This window comes from Rhea americana, unplaced genomic scaffold (assembly GCF_003343005.1).
Source record: "Rhea americana isolate MKP2758 unplaced genomic scaffold, rheAme1 scaffold_458, whole genome shotgun sequence".
NCBI lineage: Eukaryota > Metazoa > Chordata > Aves > Rheiformes > Rheidae > Rhea > Rhea americana.
The window spans coordinates 222,200-242,034 of NW_028186599.1; the positions used below are offsets into that span (position 1 = coordinate 222,200).

The 19,835-nt window shown below is 40.1% G+C and overlaps 1 protein-coding gene across 1 annotated transcript in view; it reads left to right on the forward strand.

Moving 5' to 3' along the window:
- Positions 1 to 3,784: 3,784 nt before the first annotated feature.
- Positions 3,785 to 19,835, forward strand: part of LOC146589441 (mucin-5AC-like) — a gene marked incomplete at its 3' end in the record, with an annotated part of 74,903 nt that continues 58,852 nt past the window's right edge. Inside the window, exons 1-2 of the mRNA XM_085316227.1 lie at positions 3,785 to 3,948; positions 4,098 to 4,258. Coding sequence (XP_085172353.1) covers positions 3,785 to 3,948; positions 4,098 to 4,258 — 325 coding nt within the window. The remainder of the gene's footprint in view (positions 3,949 to 4,097; positions 4,259 to 19,835) is intronic.

Sequence of the window (19,835 nt, forward strand, 5' to 3'; positions counted from 1 at the left end):
TTTAGAAGTCAAGTCTCCTGTTTTTTTTAGTACTGCTGTACTGAAAAATCAGCTACATAGTAACCTAAAGGTTAAACTTCTGCTTCATTTTTTTTTTTAAATTACTGATATAGTAAAAGTATGTTAGGAATTTAGACATCACCTTCATTGAAAATATCAAGGGTTACCCCACTGCCTTCAATGTTTAAACTTTAGAGACACCAGAAGAGAAAACAGCAACATGGCAAAGATTTCTTTTTAAAGAGCTTTCCTTAATGATAATCTGTACTACTGCCATTCACTTTGTCCAAAATACACTGCCTTATAATCTCTGTGGGTATTTACTTAGGCCATGCTGTTGGATCACTGCTTTTACCTAGACAACAAGTTTCATGGCAACATTCACATATCATAATCTAATCACAGATGAGATACTGTAAATGAGCTTTGCGTGACTGTACTAGAGTGCCTCAACAGGTTTCAGACCACATCTAGTACACTTGTAAGTGGTTTTGATTCATGAGGACATCTCATCAGGTTTCCATCCAGAAGGACAATTAGGATAATACTAGTTTGGAAACAGCTTACAAGATGTTCCTGGTCTGTCACAGCAAATTCCTCCTATAGTTGCTTTATTTATTGGTCACATTCAGTAAGAAATACTCCAAACTATTTGTCAGACTATTTCTTGTTTTCTCTCTCAGACAAATTGCTGAAATAACTGAGTGTAACATTCTTTGCAACCGTGTTGACCTGTTTTCACAATAAACTCTCCAGGCACTTGTCTGTTTTTGGACCAASAGCAAGAGACTGAGCTTTGTGTCCTCAGGTGAGGCATGGTCCAAAAGCCAGTGAAATTCCACTGACTTCAGTGAACCCTCATGTGCATCCCTCATTCCCTGGCTGCGTATCTGCTTATTGATCAATGCCTTCAATAAGTTATTCAAAATTAGTTACCAGGTGCCATATTGTTCTGCATACATCCATGCATCTATTAGCCATGCATCAGGAAGCTGGAGAGAGAATCAAGCAGCCAAGGTTTTTTTCTTGAAAAGTTAATGAATGCTGCAGCATGGCCTATTTTAGAGGACTTTGTCTTTGCTGTTAATTAATTCCAACCAACCTTACTCAAGACCTAACTGAAATCTAGGAAGCAAGTTCAGGAAAAGCTCATACCTTAGAGAAACCACTGACAGCTTTTCTTGAAGAAATGAGACTTTGAGTAGCTTTGGAGACTGGAGATAATCTCAAAGGTATGGTAAAGAYATTATGTAATTAGTCAATAGCATACACAGATAAAAGGATGTCCACAAATACTGATGAAACTAATATTTTTGCCATAGAGTGTTAATTACAAAAACAGAGAAATAAATCATCATCAGAATAAATCAGATAATTGAATATAAATGATAGTTTCTCAGTTCGTTTCTCTAAATGTGCTTTCAGCTAACTCCATATTTCAAATTACGTGAAAACAGAGGACAATATTGGAATGAGACTGCATAGCCTTTGAGAAGATCTAGCAGTACTGCACTACTTACACAGCCTCTTTTCCACAAGCCCTGAGCCCACAGATTTTATGATAAGGTTCATCTGACCTGCTTTCAATACTACATTATGAATCCTACTGAGTATTATAATGCGGCTGTGCCTGCCCAGTCCCTGCAAAGGGAGGCAAAGACATCCAGTACAAACATTGCAGATATCAAACAGCTGTTAAGATAAATCCCACCTTTTTTCTTTCCTCTAATAATTTACAGTCTAGAAATAGCAGCCATATCTACAAACTGCTATCCTTGTAGCAGATCTACTGGGAGGTGCTCCTTTGCGTCATACCTTTTCATTCAATACTGTTAACGTACAAGTATACAATACAATGTAGTGAGATTTGTTATGGTTACTAAAGATAAAGATCTACACATCCACGCCCTGCCTTTTTGGAGGAAACTTTTGCCTGAAGGTTTTGTTCCTCCACCCATGGGTACAGAGTCTCTAGGTAGCAGTGAGTAAATGGGGTAAAAACTAAGCCAACATGAGAATGCTCCCCATGCACCAGTGCACTGTCAGAGAAGCAAAGGAGAAGCTACGTTTCTCGTCTGCACGCTTAGCTCAGTGGATCAGTAAGTCTGAATCCTACTGATATGGTCTGAAACAGCATGGAGTAATTTGGAAATGCCCCATATTAAATGACGCCACTATGACGAGCTTCTGATGACGGTCTCAAACGCTGTAACGCACATACAACTTCATCATATGGAAGCTGAAGCATGGACCACATTCACAATGGTTGCAGAACAGATTTTCAGGAAAAGACAATCTTGAATTATGTGAAATATGTTCCCAAGCAAAAAAGTAAGTATAACAAATGTAAAAATCCAGTGCCCAGCTCAAGTGTCAGCAGGCAAGGAAGAAAAATATGCCAGATGAGCGACTGCTCAAGCAAACTGTGCTGCAATCTCTGGATAAGTGAAAATTCTTTTTTCATAAGGATGTCAAACCATTTGCCTTCTTAATATTACATAGATTCTTTTACAAAATTAATGTAGGATATCATCTGACTTGTGAGTGTGTTCAAGTGAAGGAATACTCATCATTTCAATTAGGAAAAATAATGGGTCATTATTCTTCACAGGTGCCCTGTGAGGCATGTTTTATCACTAATGCACAAGCACAGTCCTTAGCAGAACYCTGATTAGAGCAATATAAAGGAATCACACACCATTGTAAGTGGCTTTCCACAGTGTAGGAATAAACTCTATATACACAACACATTTATACCAATCAAATTATAGCCATGCTACAGAAGATAGTATCACTTTAACTATTATGGTAGAGGCATACAATTGCTACAAACAGGAAAAGCAAATCTGATGTAAACACAAACAAGGAAAAGCTGTCCACTTCGAAGGATATGTCAAAAATTTAGCAAAATTTACAGGGCTGTTAGGAAAAAACATGTTCCATGAGCTGTAGAATGAGGCCTGGTTTCACACAGATCTGAATGACTAGTGTGTAGCTTCCGTGATGGATGACAAAGGCTGAGCTCACACAGTGCCCTTTCTTTTAATAGGGGTAGTTTCTCTTTCAGCTGGACCCCTATTTTCATGGAACTTGCATGAATCTAGACTCCTTGGGCTTTAAAGACCTCTGCCCAATTTCGCTGAAATCGGTCCCTGTCCTCAAGTGTTGTCCAGGAGCAGCAGACGAACAGACAGACGTACACACACTGAATCGCTGCATGAGCTTAGCTCCTACAAAGAAACCTAGAGCAAGAAGAAAAGAGGCAAGTTTTATTCAACACATTAGACAGATAGAGCAGCAGTTCTTTATACTCACTTAATGTACATTTGTCCAATATTCTGCTTTTCTGTTCCTCCTTACTTTCCCAAGTCCAGCACAGCGGTAAAGTGGAGCACCACAGCCTGGGGTAGAAAAAGACCTTAAAGGTAAGATGAAAAACTGCCCTCAGCAAAGCTGAATCTTCAGAAAGGCCCTGTTAGCCTCAGCAACCCACATTTTCTGACAGACCCAGGATCACCCACTGGGTGACCAGTGCTGAGTAGTTACGTGTAGTCCTGCTGCGTAGCTTTCTAGGCAAGCCTACGGTTGTCATACAGAGCTGGTAGGGGAGAGGAGCCTGTGGTGCCTGAGGAGCGGTGAAGCAAGATAGCAATGCAAGGTTTGTTGTTCTACCTAAGCAAAGAGGCAGCCCAAGGTTTCCTCCTACACCGACTCTTTGTACACTCTTGGGCAGTGAACTTCACGCACCTATACAGACAGTCCCTTTACCTGAGAGATCGCAATCATGCTGCAAGATTCCACCTCCCCTGGGATCAACTGCCTTGAAGCACAGAGTAACAGTGTAAAAGGCCTTGATGGAGAGAGGAAGAAATCTTTGAATGAGACACTTCCCAGCAAAGAATGGCCACTTGGCCAGCTCTATGCCACATGCTGTACTGAACCTCCCAGGTGAGTGCATTGCTTCCAAACACTCATATTTACTGGACAGTATCTTGATTCAAAGCGACAATTATCAATCAGCACATGCTGGAGCAAAACTATGGTAGATGAAGGTATGAGAAAAGTAGATCTGTTGTAATGTGATATTTCCCTCCCAGAATTCTCTTCAGCCCTGAACCGAAGCAGAACAGCTCCAACTACCAGGACCAAAGTCTGCATTCCTGTGGGGCCGTCCTGAACAAATACCTTCAGGTCCTCATCCATGTCCAAGACATAGAAAGTGCAACGCCTTCTGTGGGACCTGCAAGACGACACCACTGTGTGTTACACTTCCTGGGACTGTTTCAACTGCAAAGCAATTAGAAGTGTTTAGGTAATTCAAAAAAATGTCTCAGCTTTAGCCTGCCAATGTTTCCTCTCTCTTTAGAGAGTATAGAAGGACAAATTAACCCTAAGTACCCCATACCAGTTTTAGAGCAAAATCCTACAACAACTTTTCAGATACTTTAGGAGGGAGCACACAGTACAAGCTATTGGAGTTGTTTTGCTGAATGAGCCCTGTTGAATCCAGACCGGATTTAAATCTGTGAGATCTTTTCTAGGTCTTACTCTCTCACAGCTCACTTTCCATGAGTGACGGTCTTTCATCTCTCTAGCAGATGGGCCGTAATTGCTCTAATCTGACTTGGGGATTATCTAAGGACCAGCTTCAGGACAGAAGAGAAGGAACGGGAAAGAGATTTCAAAAGCCTGTTATCATTACCTTCATTTGCAACTTTGACTGTGAAGAATTTCAGATGGACTCAGGGAGGTAGCTCAGCATCCTGCAGAGTCACTGAACTTGTTGACTATGATATGCTTGTTGCTAGTGTCAGATTACCGTTAATAGAAAGCGGGGGTGGGGGGGTGGGGGGGGGCACAACCACCCTTCTACTAACACATAAACAAGTCCTTGTGCGATTGCCAAGTGACATTTTTTCTGCATCCGTGAAAGCATTTTGAACATTACAAACAGCCACTTTGCTGACGTTAAGACTAGACCTCACCAAAAGCTGGTAGCCGCTGCCGAAACAGCAGTCGAAATTTTGCTTGGCCTCCTACCCAGCTATAAATACAACATGAAAAAGAACCATGTGCACAGCATCACACTGTTTCATGAATGATCCAGCTCTAAGAATTACAAGAAAAGAGGAGGCCTTCAAGGAAAGGATCAAAATAAAGACTGATTTAACATGACTATACCAGGTCTGTATTTTCTTCCAAGTATAGGTACTTCATACAATAATATTGTTCCCTCTTTTACTACTTTGCTGTCTCTGCTTCTCAGCAAATACAACTGAACTATGAATATTTGCCTTCAGCTGCCACCAGAACACAGATACAATAAACCAGTAACTACTGTGTATACCTAGTTACAGATATAATACCTCCAAGTTCAGCAAAAAATTAATTTAGCATTGGTCCACTGACCTGAGTATAACTGTTAGTGCTCAGAAAGAAGACAGAGAGGGCTTTAGATCAAAGGAAAGGAAAAAAAATGCTTGCTAGCTGGAAATAAAGGGAAAATGTTAGTTCATAAGCTGGCACATAGTTTTTAAAAATATTAGCATGTTCTCCGGATACCACAGTTGCTCAGTAAAAATGATATTCAAATACAGCGCGCTGGGATAAAACATCTGAGGATCAATGAACAGCAGGTGAACAGACAGACGGATAAACCCTCCAACTGTAGTGACTGCACTTGCTGGAAGCAGCTCATGATCACACTCCAAGTTTGTAATGAAAAACAAGGTGATCTTAGAAAGGAAAGCAAATTAATTGTGATCCAGTCTTTTCTCAGGTATCCATATATTATTTTGTCAGTTTACTACAACTCCACTGAAGGGGAGTACTGTTGAAAACTCACTTCTCTCTCAGATTTACTTGCAAACAGTATGAAATAATACTTGCTTTTAAATGACTCAAAGTGTGTTTTCAGATTGAAAAGTTGAGCTTTCTAGAATGCTTCATTACCAGCTTGTTAAACTTCACAAAAGAAACATGTTACCTGCATACACAAAAATAGTGGTTATAAAAACCCACAAAAAATTTACTGAAGTGTAAACTACGGTAAAAGGTCAGAGTATCAATACACATTGAATGTTAGGAACATCAGGAATACTAGACTTTAACAAAAATCAAATATTATCAATAGAAAATGTATAGTAAATATTGCACCTCTTAAATAAAGCTCTAAAACTGTTCAAACTGCTTAAATTCAATTATATGTAAACACATGCATGCAATGCTGAATAAAGACAGGCTAATTAAAAAGCTTTTTTAAAAATTAGTATTATGTTTCAATACAATAATGTGATTTATTGAAATATAATAGGACCTATTTTCAGCAACGCATTTACTTCAGTACTTTTTATTAGTAAAATCATATAGTATTCTAAGAATCAAATCACAACAGCTTTTCTTCTTTTTACTTAAGAGAAGCAAGAAGAATAACAGGTATTAGAGAGGAAGAGTTATTTCTTTATTAAAAAAAACTCTCCAATAAAGAATGAAATACATTGGTTTTATTCTCAAACTATCTGGCATTTTCATTTATAAGGTATTTGTGTTGGCTCGGTATTTTACGTCCTTTATTTTATTGGTTAAAGTTATAACACTAGAAACATAATGTCAAACATTAACTTTGTAAATGTCTTGAAAAATACTGCTTAACTTAGAAGGATATTTGATGCTTAATTATCTTTACTATGCGATTTATAAGAATTTCAATCTTAACACATGACTGCACTACAAGATTAATTGCTTGTATTATTCCTTTAAAAGCAGCCATGTGACTGCTCTTATATTAAGGTAAGCCATAATATACTTATTTTATTTTCATGTTCCACGTCCATACCCTCTTTTGTCTGTTTGAGAAGTTACACAGCTTCCAGTAAGACCTCTCAAATGCTAATTGCTTTCTGTTTGTATAGCTCTGTGGCCATTAGCGTTAAAAGCTTTAATATAGTGAATAAATACCTTTATATGGCCAGCTGACTGCCATCTACTTGCATGTGTTGAAGTACTGAAATGCCCAACAAAGGCTACTATTTTCAGCGCTGATTGYATGGGTGCGTGTCTTTGGCGTTACCTCAGACTGCAGTGTCACTGCGGTGACTGATTTTCACAGAATTTCTTCAGAGCCTTCAGTGAAGACATGGGAGGTTTCTAGGGCTCTCACTTCACATGAAAATCTAGTTTAGCTCGGATTTGCTGGGATACATGAGTGCAGAGTAACTGGACAGAAACACAGTGACCATATTGCGTAAGGCTCTTCCCACCTCATTTTAGCAATAAAAAGTTCAGGCACGTAACACCACATTAATACCATGCTTCCTCTCTGCTGCTCACCCCAAGAGAGAAGAATCATCTTCTAGTGGCATCCACCTCTCTCTGTTGACTAAAGAAAGTTTATTTGAACACATTAGGCAAGTGTCTATCTTCAGATAGGTGAAGTTGGATGAACGGAGTCCTACTTAACATGGCAGCAGTATAGCTTTAGAGATTTTGGCTCATTAACCTGGGTCCTGTAGAAATCAGCTGCAGCAGTACAGGCTAATTTACATTTGTTTCATGTAGGTTTTGTAGGATGCCTGCACTTCACTGCTGTTGGGGTGACAGCAGAATAGAGACATTCCTCGAGCGTGCCGGGTGGTTCGTGCAAGGCGCTGCGAGCCCTGAAGCCTTGACGGCGAGCGTGCGGAGGGTGTGCTCTGGCTACGCCTGGCTACGCTACCCAGCACTGTTGAGTGTAATATCTGTGCAGTGATTTGTTACACTCATGCAAACGAAAAACTGAAAATAAAGCCATGAAACAAAACAGACTACTTATAATGAAAATCAACATTTTCCAGTTTTTTTCTAGTCCCTGATAAGAAAAGCTATCTAACGCGAGCAGGTAAGGCAGCATGTTTTACTGCTTTGTTTAGATGCAGTGTGGGGCTGAGGAGCTGGAATATATTTAAGAAGTGTGGCACTAACTCAGGATGCAAATGAGTTTCAGTTGTCGGCAGGTTTCTTATTTCTAACACTCCTAGAAGTTAAACTTGAGTTTTACATAAGAATAAAAACTTGAAGTTCCCTGAAATGAGGTATTCTGACTGAGCCAAAATATTTTTTCTTCAGTTTTGCTCTTCAGGGAATGTACCCTCTTCCTAGCCTCACTCACCCCTGAGAAAGACCAGTTTGGAACAAGTAGAAAAAAAAGAGAAATTCTCAGCTGTCTTGCAGTAATAAATGGTGTTTTCACCTTTTCACATCAGCAATATTTTCCTAAATAAGTGATACATGGCCACAGCTTCATATTTATGACAAACATATTTTCAACATACACTCTCTTCTTCTATTTTTCAAGCACTTACAAAATGGACATGAGCAATGGGGACTGCTACTTCTCCTCCAATTTTAGATCTGGTTTTCTGAGTCCTACAGGAAAGAAGCTTTATTACTGATTATTTTCTGTAGTGATCAGAAATTAATTCTTTCTCTTCTAGACGGCAGAATGTGAAAGGGGCAGGATTTGCTGATGTAAATTATTTGATGGTCCAGATACTCCTACAGAATTTTGCCAGATGTCAGGACTCCTACATTTTAAAACAATTCTTGGGATTTCTCCCAGGAATTTAATGTTTATAGATACTGCACGAGCCCCTGAAATGTAGATTTGGAAGTGGTTGGGCAGTGTTAAGGTGACCACTGTGAAGAAGAGATCTTTCACATGACCACAAGTGCTACATGAGAGCAGTGATGGATGGGAAGCTAGTGCCATAAGTTTACAAGGGAAAGAAGGCAGGGAGGTCCTGTGCAGTTGGCAGACTCCTTGCTTTTGAGGCATCTAAATTCATGATGAGGGACTGAGGGCAGAATTCAGTCAGCATTGGCCCTCTCACTCCAGCCAAACAAAAACGGACTCATAATTCTGTCCTGAAAATTGCCTAAAATTACCATGCTGCAAAGAATGATGCAGTTAAAAAGGCAATATAAAGCCTTCAAGGGATTGTTTCACTTTCTTGGATGCTATATAGCAAGAATTAGGACTATCCCTGTTTATCTGGTGTTTATCTCAAACATACGTGAGCCACCAAACGTAAAAAGAAGCTATTTGTAAAGAACAAATATCTGTTTCCTTATCTACTTTTTCTTCAGGCCACTGAATCTTAACTGGCAAACAGAAATGGTTTTGTGGCTCTGAGGCTTATCAGTTTGCATCAGAAATGTTTATTTACAGTCACAAGCAGTTTCTCAAAGTTGAATGTATTATACAGTAAATTCAAGTGTTTTATAAGCTAAGAGTCAGCACTTAAGCAAACTGATAAAACACCATTTACGTGAACAGTAGCACATCTATGCCTTTGACCCAACTTGTTTCCTTATAGTCAGAGGACAAGTTAGAGTCTTAATCTCATTCTGGAGGTTTTGTTACATTTCAGTAGAATCATTTCTGAGATTGACAGAGTTAGCACAGTTTAGTTACAGGGGAAAATACCAAGGATCGTATTAGTTCATTAGAGGTACTCACCTGAGAAGTTATGAATTTAGTTTTATTCAGTGCGTTGATTGTCCAGCCTCCTATGTGCTGAGCACAAAAGAACATGAATAACCTTGTCTTCAGGGGAACACAGGATCTGAAAAGACATGCAAAGGTTGGGCTATCCTTTAACAAGGGCTTTAACAAGGGCTTCTGCATACCCCAAAATCCCATCACAATCAACCAGTGCATGCTGAGTCTCCTTCCTGCCTCACTCGCAAACTCCATGAACGGCACCAGAACTGCCAACCTTCTGCCTAAAGGCTGTCACTCACCGTGTCTCTGTTCCTCACTTGGTATCTTTTAAATCCACGTGTTTTCCTCTCTTTGGAGGGTCACTGAGTGTCCTCTACATCGTGCAGCTTTGTGGCAGCTACAGCCACAAAACAGCAGTCAACAAAGTCACCAGGTCATTCCATAGTTCCCGCCTCTGTGCAAGGGGTGGCTGCTCAGCTCTCTGGCCCATAGACGGGTACTGAAGACATTGTTATATAAACCTTCAGGCTTCTTCGCCTGAGGAGAGATGGGAAGAAAGTCCTCTTACTAATGAGCTATTCCTTAGCTGTCTGTTGTGAAGTTTCTCACACTTTCCGTGGAAGGAGCTACTTGGCCAGTCATTGCCAAAGAAAACTTACGGGATTTGCAGGCTTGGCTGCCAGAGTTAGTCTGATGTTCTCCTTCGTAAATTTTTTCCCGGTGTTTTCATACAGTAACTGCTTGATAGCACTTCCAAACAAACACAGAAGGGCTTCTGGGACTGCCAGCACTTGAGAGGACTGTATGGGGGGGGGGTCTGCTAGCACCACAGGCATACGCTGAAGAAAGAGCTTGTATGGGCCCAGAGAGATGAACTTTGAAGAGAGGGAAGAAGTTCCTGGTAGGCCAGAGGGTGAGTAGGAGACGTGGGCAGTTTCAGGCTATGGAAGATTGAATCCCTATGAGGGAGGCGTCTACCTCTGTGGACACTGACAATGCATTCAGATTCAGATTTGGGTTTCTTTCTCCTTGAGATACTAGCAGGTCTCGTTTACTCTACACAATGTCTAATGTAGGGAGTTCAAGGCTTAAAAATATTCCTTTTCATAATCCATTACCTTAAAACCATGCAGATCATGGCACACAGACTGAAATTCAAATAGTATTCTAACAGATGTCCCTTAGAAGCTTTACCTGTGCATACAGCTTATTACAGACACATATTCAAATCTTTCCAGGCACACAGAGAGAAAAGTTTTCAGGGGAACACAAAAACCTAGCTTGAAAAGTTAAGAAACTTACAGGAATATCCAGCCTCTTCAAATCCTCACATTTTTGGATATTCAGTAGAAAACCTTTTCTGGATTATTCCCTTTTCCCTATATTTACTTCAGAACCCAACTCCCAATTGTTTATTGGAGAGCATATATTCCCAAATCCCAATATAAATAGCTTATCTTTCTCCACCCATCTAGATGTAGTTTAGTAATACTGTAATGTGCTTTTCAGTTTGTCAGCACTGCTTTGTAACCAGATTTGACCAGGGAAATGGCAGAGTTGCTCCCCTGAATAATGCTCTCAGCATTACAGACTTCCTCTTCAGTCAGTTTGTACAATAGCTAAAACACATATAATGATGTGTTAGACTTTCTGCATACCTTTCTCTTGTGCATACTTCCCTCAACAGCCATAGTTGCAACTTATCTTAATAGTCCAACACTAGAGCCAGGAAAGGGAAGAAGTTGCGCTTTCCTGTTACATGCTTTCTTCATCAGCAGCAAACCTTCACAAGAATTCTCATTGGGGAGCTAAACTTTGACATGGAGCTTATCTTAGTGGAACGTTTGAAGTTAGAGAGTTAATAGACCAGATCCTCTGCTAGCTCAAACTGAAGGTAGGTCTAGTAAAACTCAAGGAGCAACAATTGCAGATATGGCCTGCTATCCATAATTCAGACACCTGCTTTAAGGTGGTTTCTTGTCTTTTTGACTGAACTGAGGTAGGAAGGCCAGATAAGCAGGCAAGGATGTCCAGAATTCCCATGTACCGAATAATTTTATTTCTCTGTGACACAAAAAGTCGAAGGGCAAACTGGATTGGGTTGTAGAGTTGCATCCACCTAGGCGTGCTGCAGATTGACATCTGTTTTACATACCTTTATATGTCTTGTGTTTACTTCTCTCATGCAATTTTATCAACCTTCATCTGTTGAACTTGTTTTCTCTTCGGTATCGTGTGTGATGTTGCTGCCTCCTTAGTTAAATATATAGATAAAATATTGAGAAGAATAAAATAAATAATGCCATTATTTAATATGTGAGTCATAGTTATATGAACTAAAGGGGCACTGAGGCATCAGTTATGTAAAAATCAGTAAGGTAAATACAATCTTGGGTACCATGACATTAATAAGAAAAGAAGTATTAGCTACCTTCCTCCTACTGGCAACAGGAATACATTATTTGATATGCAAATCAAACTCATTTTACTATTCACTTCTTAATTTTTGATATACATAAGTTCCTTTTCCAGAAAACAAGACTTCTAACACTTCTGTTACCTTCCTCAATCCCCTTTTTGGAAAAATCTTCCTCACAAAGGCTATAGCTTAAGAAAAGTCAGAAATAGAGAAGATGGAAAAAAACACGGTTGATTTTAAGTCCAACTCTTGCAGGCTGCTCTCCCGCACAGAGACACACTCTTATTTTTGCATTCCTCCCCCCCCCCCCCCCCAATCTTAATGTTTTCTCTAAATACGGGTGACCCAGAGGAGTTTTTCAAGCCAAATCTGCAGAGGATCTGTACCTCACACTGTGAAACTACTTCTGACTTTCCAAGTTGCTCTGGGAAACCGAAGCACACAGTCATTACCTACCAGTTCTGGTCCCTTGCTTCAGTTTAAATCAGTTTCTAAACAGTTTCTTTATTTAACTTGCCTCTGAATTTGACCTATTTGTCTTTAGTTACCTGGTCCCTGACAAACTCTTTGCTCCTTGTCTGTAAAGCATCTCTGAAAGCAGAAATACCAACAATTCTTGTTTAGTCACCTTTTTATTCCCTCCCACCTTCTTATACTGCAGCTTGTCAGCATTTCAGATCTTATGCTCCACTACTGGGCTAATGTCAAGGGAGCTCTGCTTTAAGATGAAAATCAGGGCTCCAGATCTGGAAATGTCTCCTGAAATACACCTTTATTAAAATTAACTGGAGACTGAGAAGTGAACTGAAGCGAGCTGAAAATGAACAATACCCATGCTTGAGTTTGGGAGCTAAAATCTTCCATAAGCACACTAAAACAGAGACATTGCATTATTTCCTTCTTCATTTTCATATGTTTTCCAAGTATCATCATCATGCACCTCATTGAACCAACAGACCTTTTTGTTGTGACTGAAGACAGCTAGAGACATTTCCTTCTCAGTTGCTGAAGGACTTACTCAAGTGACCATTACAAATGCATAACTTTGGAGAACCGGGAAGAGCATCAGATTCTCCATACCACCACATTCTGTGGGAAATATACCCAGCTGGTAACAAACCCCATCAGCCTCCCCTCCCCAGAGCATGACAGAGGGATAGATCAGGTGGCGTAACACAACAGCATGTCACATCACTTCACAAATTCACCAGGAGGCCTGATCATCCTAATAGCACTCAGATAATTCATTGATGAACAGATTTTCTTTTACCTTCACGTGTGGGTTAAGGGAAGGAAGAAAAGGGGAAAATGTGGGTGTCACACCACGAACAATTCAAATAAAAATGTTGCCTCATGAAGAGATAAAACTTCCTGGTCTGGTTTTCCAGGGACCATATGTACGTCTGAGAAGGTGTGGCTCTTTGCTGCCACTTCTTTTCTGTCTGATAAACCAGACAGAAATGCCAGCATCCTGCCCACTCTCCATCCAGCACTTGTTTGAGGAAATAATATCTATTCACCTATGTGCGTTCAAACCTAAGTTCCTAAGAGAGCGTAAAGTCATTCCTGTGCACTGTGGGTACAACAGGGTAATCCCTGTTTTCCTGAAAATTGTGGTCAATAGGACTGAGCTTTCATATATTGCTAAAGAGGGTTATTTCCTGTATGATGTCAAAGACTAGCAGGAAGTCCTCTATGGGACTGTCCTTCAAGTATGCAGCAGAGCCAAAATGCTGTCCATAAGATGGCTATGGAGATCTTTAGCAAGGTAGAGAGGAATCAGTTTGGGCCATGTTGTTGCAGGAGGACAAGGAAGGCTAATGCAGAGCCTTTGTGCACAGCACTGTGTGGTACAGGCTTTTGCCTAGGTGAATGTCATGGCTGATGATGGCCAAGGAGTCAAGGGGGAAAGCTGTTCAGGAGATCAGCAGGGGCCACACAACCTGTGCGCTGCACCTGGTTTGATCCCACAGTTCCCTCTATACCAGAAGTATCAAAACTTGCCCAAATAAAAACTGAGCTTACCTCCAAAGGTCCCAACCCCCATGAAAAGAAACTTAGGACCAGTATTGCACTGCCCTTATTTTAGGAGGAAGAGCAGTTGCCCAGCGTTCCCTGTTTCAGCTCACACCTGTAAAAGGAAGCAGTGCTCTCCCTCTCCCAAGGCAGGCCCGAGGAAGCGTCCTCATGTCAGAATTAGGTATATCACCCTTCTTACCAGAAACCCCCTTCCACACCACAATTCGCACCCTCAGGGTAATGCATTGGCTTTTACTAGTGATTGTTTCATATTGAAGTCTAGATCCTCACAGATACTCCAACATCTACAACTCACTGAAATTATCCCATTGAAACAGCTCAGAAAACACCACTCTAGGCTCTTCCCTTCTATAAAGTTTGGATCTTGTCCTCCCCACTAGTTCCCAAGGTATAGCTACAATTTGTAAATGATCCATGTTATTTTGTACAAATGTTTGCTTACTTGCTGTAAACAGAATCTAGCAATATGCTTCTGAGAAATAAACCTTTCAACAATTGCCTTTAGAAACAAAAAAGGCAGAGCGGAAGCCCCGATTGACCTTTCAAGGATCAGTCTGAACTTGACTGTATTTGGGGCTGAACTGTTTCCTGAATATCTGAACTGTTTCCTGAATATCATGTGTAGTGAAAACATGATATGGCACATGAAACAGAACATGTTCATGAAAACATGAACAGAAACAAAAGAAAGTGAACTTAGGGATGGATCAGAATGGTAAGACTGTCTAGAAAGATGAAAGAAAATATTTTGATGACGTTTCTCTCCTGAGTGAGGAGGCTCTCTACTACTGAGTAGTACAACTACTGAGCGACAGTGGAAAGAGAGATAGTGAGTAAACAGTCTTTATAGAATCGTAGAATGATAAGGTTGGAAGGGACCTCTGGAGATCATCTAGTCCAACCCTCAGCATAGCCCCGTACAAGGACTGAACCCACAACCTTGGCATTAGCAGCACCACACTCTAACCAACTGAGCTAAACCTGAGTTCCTTAGTGACAAATTCTAATGTGCTGTGCGGGTTTTAACCACATTCAATTTAGGAGAAGAGGAAGGATGTGGAAAAAAGGACAGGAAAGAGCTTAGAAAGCCTTACTAAACCATGACTCATGATTACTGGAAAATATGTGAAGATAAAAGGATAGCTGTCAAAGGCTAGAAAAATGCTAATTCATTGCTCTCAAAATCGTAGCACAAGATCAATGCGCAACACAATAGACTCATTCAGTTCCAGGGATTAAAAAAAAACAAAAAACAAAAAACACAGCAGTAGGTCCACAGGCATCAGACCTAAAACAACCTGTTTTTTTACTGGTTTCTATCCTGCTGGTCTGCTGAAATTTTAACTGAATTACACAAAACTGAATTTTAGTTGAACTACACTAACATAATCCATCCAGGCTAAGAATGTTATGAATGTTCCAACTTTCAATCAGTATTTACATACTGCTAGACACCAATGGACCCACCCTTTAGACCAGACATCTATCAGGAGTAGAGCAATGAAATTAATGAAGCCTTGTTTCTAGCAAATAAGCATTTTGACGTTAAGCTCTCATGCTGATTCCTTGGTGCGCAATGAGGGGTAAGTTAATACCAAGAGTTCTCTTGCAGTGTAAGAACAGAAAAATCCTAATAAGGTTTTTTCTTCTTCTTGGCTGACTACTTGCTCTAAACTTACAGGAACTTAGCATCCTTGAGATATCTAGCCATCTGTCAAGCTTGACTGAAATTGGCCAAAGGTCCAGAAGATGTTCTGGAGAACAGACAGATGGATGTGCACACCAGAGAACACATTGTTATTGCATAACAGACATTCCTCAATGAATACGTAATTACTTAAAAAGGGGAAGTTTTCTACTACTTCCTGATGGTAAAGTTTGGAGCAATTTGACTGATGAGGAATATTTTTCTTTTCTGGACACATTAACAAGATTCTGACAAATGCCCTTAGTAAAGCAGAGCACATATCTGTGCATACTCAGAATTGTTTTTAGAAGATCCTGTTTCTGCAGACACAGATTATGTTTGGCTTGTGTTCAGCAACGCCAAAAACACGATCAGTTCTGAATGTTCACAGGATCTAACGTTTGCATAGCTGGCATACTACTCCATGGGGAAAAAATAAAAATAAAAGTACACTTGGGAGAAACAAAACTGCAGGATCAGAACGGTGTTTGTATAATTTGGAAAGATCTCCATAACTGCTGGACTCCCACCCTCTAGTTTTGATTGAGCATTTCTTTACTGGTTAATTCAGCTTTCTAAGATTTCCATTTGCTTTCAATGTAAGTACATATCAACCTCATTTTTCTGACAGCAAGATCCTAGATTGGGTCTTCCCCGATATTTACTTCTTGCGAAATAGGAAGTCTTGATGCCTGCAAGTTTGTGATTTAGTTTACACTGGAACATCTCTGGGATCAGTTTATTGCCCACAGGAGATAACAAGTGAAAGATATGTCATGAATGGCTCATCTGACTTAATGTGCACAACTTCCCTTCAATACTTTGCCCTGGATAAATCAGATTGTACATCTCCCATAAATAGCAACTAATGACTGCTTTCCAAGGCAGTGTTAAGCAATTTGTGATCTATGCAGACCTGCAGTATACCTGCAGGATTTCTCACAACTACTAGACTTTCTTTACCACTGTGACCACCCTAGTAGAGGCAAATCTACCTCGTCTTCACACATGACAGTACATTCACCCATCCTTCTGCTTCTACATATATACATATATATTTACATGTATTTGCCCACTGTCTCAGACAGAACGCTTTTATCGCACACTGCTCCACCTATCCACATACTGCCAGCACCATTTAGGGCTTATCAACATCCTCGGCTGCATTAGGAAGTACGTCACCAGGGGTCAAGAGAGGTGATTATTCCCATCTACTAAGCACTGATGAAAACACATCTGGAGTACTGTGTCCAGTCCTGGGCTTACCAAGAAAGACACAGGCATACTGAAACAAGCCCAGCAAAGGGCCACAACAGTGACTAAGGGACTGGAGCATCTGTCACATTAGGAGAGGCTGAGAGAGCTGAGATTGTTTAGCCTTGAGAAGGCTCGGGGGGATCTTATTATTGTGTATGAATGCCTGATGGCAGGGAGTAAAGGAGATAGAGACAGACTATTATTCTCAGTGGTAGCCAGTGAAAGGACAAGAGGTAATGGACACAAACTGAAATACAAGAAATTCCACTCAAACAAAAGATAAAACTTAAACACAAGAAAAAGCTTGCCTACTGTGAACAGATTGCCCATAGAAGTTGTGGAGTCTCCATCCTTGGAAATATTCAGAATCCAACTGGACACTGGGTAACTTGCTCTACTTGAGCCTGCTTTGAGAAGGGGGGTTGTACTAAATGATTTCCAGAGATACCTCCCAACATCAGCCACCCTCTGATTCTGTTTAGCAATGCAACTGGTATCAAATTACTAGCTGATATAATACCACTTTTGCAAATATAGCAATGAAAGCCCAGCAACTTCTTTGTGCTGTGTATGTGCTCTGAGAATTTTGGAGTCTGCTGAAATCCCACTATAAGTTTCTCCCTCTTCTTTGACTTTCCCTTTTTGCTCAATCTGTACACTCAATCTTCTTGAGCAGCTGTAGCATCAGGAGGTAGAATGTTTCTGTGGCCTTCACCAACAGCACCGCTGCCATGTGCTGGCTTTTCTTCTAGCTTTTCATGTTGCAGAAAGTTTATAAACTGCTTATTGTTAGGAATGAATGAGCTAACTCAGAGGAATAATCTCTCACACGTCCTGTTCTCATGATCTTCTGTAAGCATTTTCTGCTACTCATCCTAGGAGACAAAATATTGATCTTAATTAATAAAGCACTGTTTACATTCTTACATTTTCAGTAGAATATTCATTGGCCCATAATGTCTGCATTCTTTAGGTAGGTCTCTCTTCTACTTCTGAAGATCTTGCAGATATTTCCTTGGCCTGCACTTCCACCTGGTGATGCCAAGGGGATGTTTTGGTTCTATTCCTGCACAGTTCAGTTGCCCTTGGTTTTTTGGAAGCTATTCTGTATGGTTAGGCAAAATGCTCCCAGAAAATTTTCCTGTAAACCTGAATGATATTGCTCTAATGATCTTGGTTTTTAATTGGTTCTTTCAGAATCTCCAAAGTTGCACGAGTGACGAAGTGCTTAGCTCTGTGATGTAAGATTTATTCCCTTTTCTTGTTCTTGGTTTCAGATAATAAATAGCATCTTGCCACAGGTTTATTATGTTTGGAATTACAGTACTCATAATCTCAGTGATTCCAGTGTTGCAGGCATACTTGTCACCACTGCCTCAAACTTAGATTTCTTATATTTTGGAGGAGATAATAAAAAGTTAGTCTTTCAATTGCTCACTGTTTTTTTCATTGCCAACTCAAAGCCCAAGCACATGTGGGGCCTTTATATGTTATTACTTGGAGAAAGATTATTCATTCTTTTAAATTACCTGAAGTTTACTTTACTTCTCAAAATGTTCTTACATGGAAGTAGACTATCACTTGCCTATATAATATCTGCAAGACTGTGATACAAAGCTAAAGCTTTGTAAACATAGTGGGCTATGCCTTTTCTCACTTATGAGAATATACACAGAGAAAGTTAAAGACATTTATGCAGTGTTCCATAACAAGTCATTGATGAAACTAGGATTAAAAGAAAGGGCTTGGGAGCCTAGTTTATCCTTCTCTCACTTTGCAGGCCTGTTTTTCTGATCCACAAACCATTTTACTTTGCAACCATTCTTTTCAGCAGTGTCTTCCTTCAAGACCAGCTGGCATTAGTGGCTTTCCTGCTTTCAGGCTCTCACATAAACAGTCCTGATGACAACATAATGTTCTAAAATTATGGACTATTCAAACATTCTATTGAGACATGATTAATCTATGAACATAGAGTATTTAAAGATTATTGTATCATCATCGTTATATCTGCTATATGTTTGTTAACAGCTGCTTTGCTGGCCAGATCAATCAGCTAAGGGATCTTTTTTGCAAGAAACCAAGTTAGTAAGGGATAATGAATGCAGTTTTCTATTCTTGGATGCCCACAGATATCTATTCCTTCTGAGCATTGGCTCTGGGGCAGTGTGACATTTAAGTGAATTTACGTGGTTTAGGAGTCCTGAAAAAACGAAGAGCTTAATAAAGGACAAAACCTAGTCCACACTTAACCTAAGAACTGACATAGGACTCAGGTTGAAAGTAGGAGATCCTGGGAGGGGTTCAGTTTATTTTTTGATCCAATAAAGTCTTTGCCTAAGGGTTATGTGAACTTCTAAAAGGGAGTGTTGTCTGTTTGTCTGTAATCTAGTTGCAAAAAGTCATTATCAGAGGACACAGTCCCCAAGCTGGGTCCAGGCTCTTGAAGTAAAACTGTAGCCACACTAACAGCAAAAGTAAGCTCAGAAACAGGAAGGTTTGAAGCAGACGAGTTTGAATCTTGAAAAAAGTTAGTATGGTGCTTTCTGTTTTGCCTGCGTGTTGTTAGGCAGAGTAAAGGCAGGTTTAGCCCAAGTCCTGCTGCTCCACCAATATCTTCCAGAAGTGCCTGGGGCTTCTGCTGTCATGACAAAATAGTGTGGGTTTCCAAGAAGCAATACTTCACTGCTATCTACAGTATTGCTATCAGAAGGCTTTATTGTTTAAATTGAAAAAGAAAAAAGTTCACATCTCCTTCCTAGACAGGTGCTTTGTTAAGAGCCATGTTGGTAAAAGTTCAACATTGATTCAAAGATTAGACATCTGCAGGAAACAACAAAGGAAGGAGTACCAAATTATGCAGTAAACTACACGGCATTTTCCCCATAGCTGCTTCCACCCTTCGGAACGGGAACGTAAGCCTTAAGAATTTATGTCTCACACTGCATATC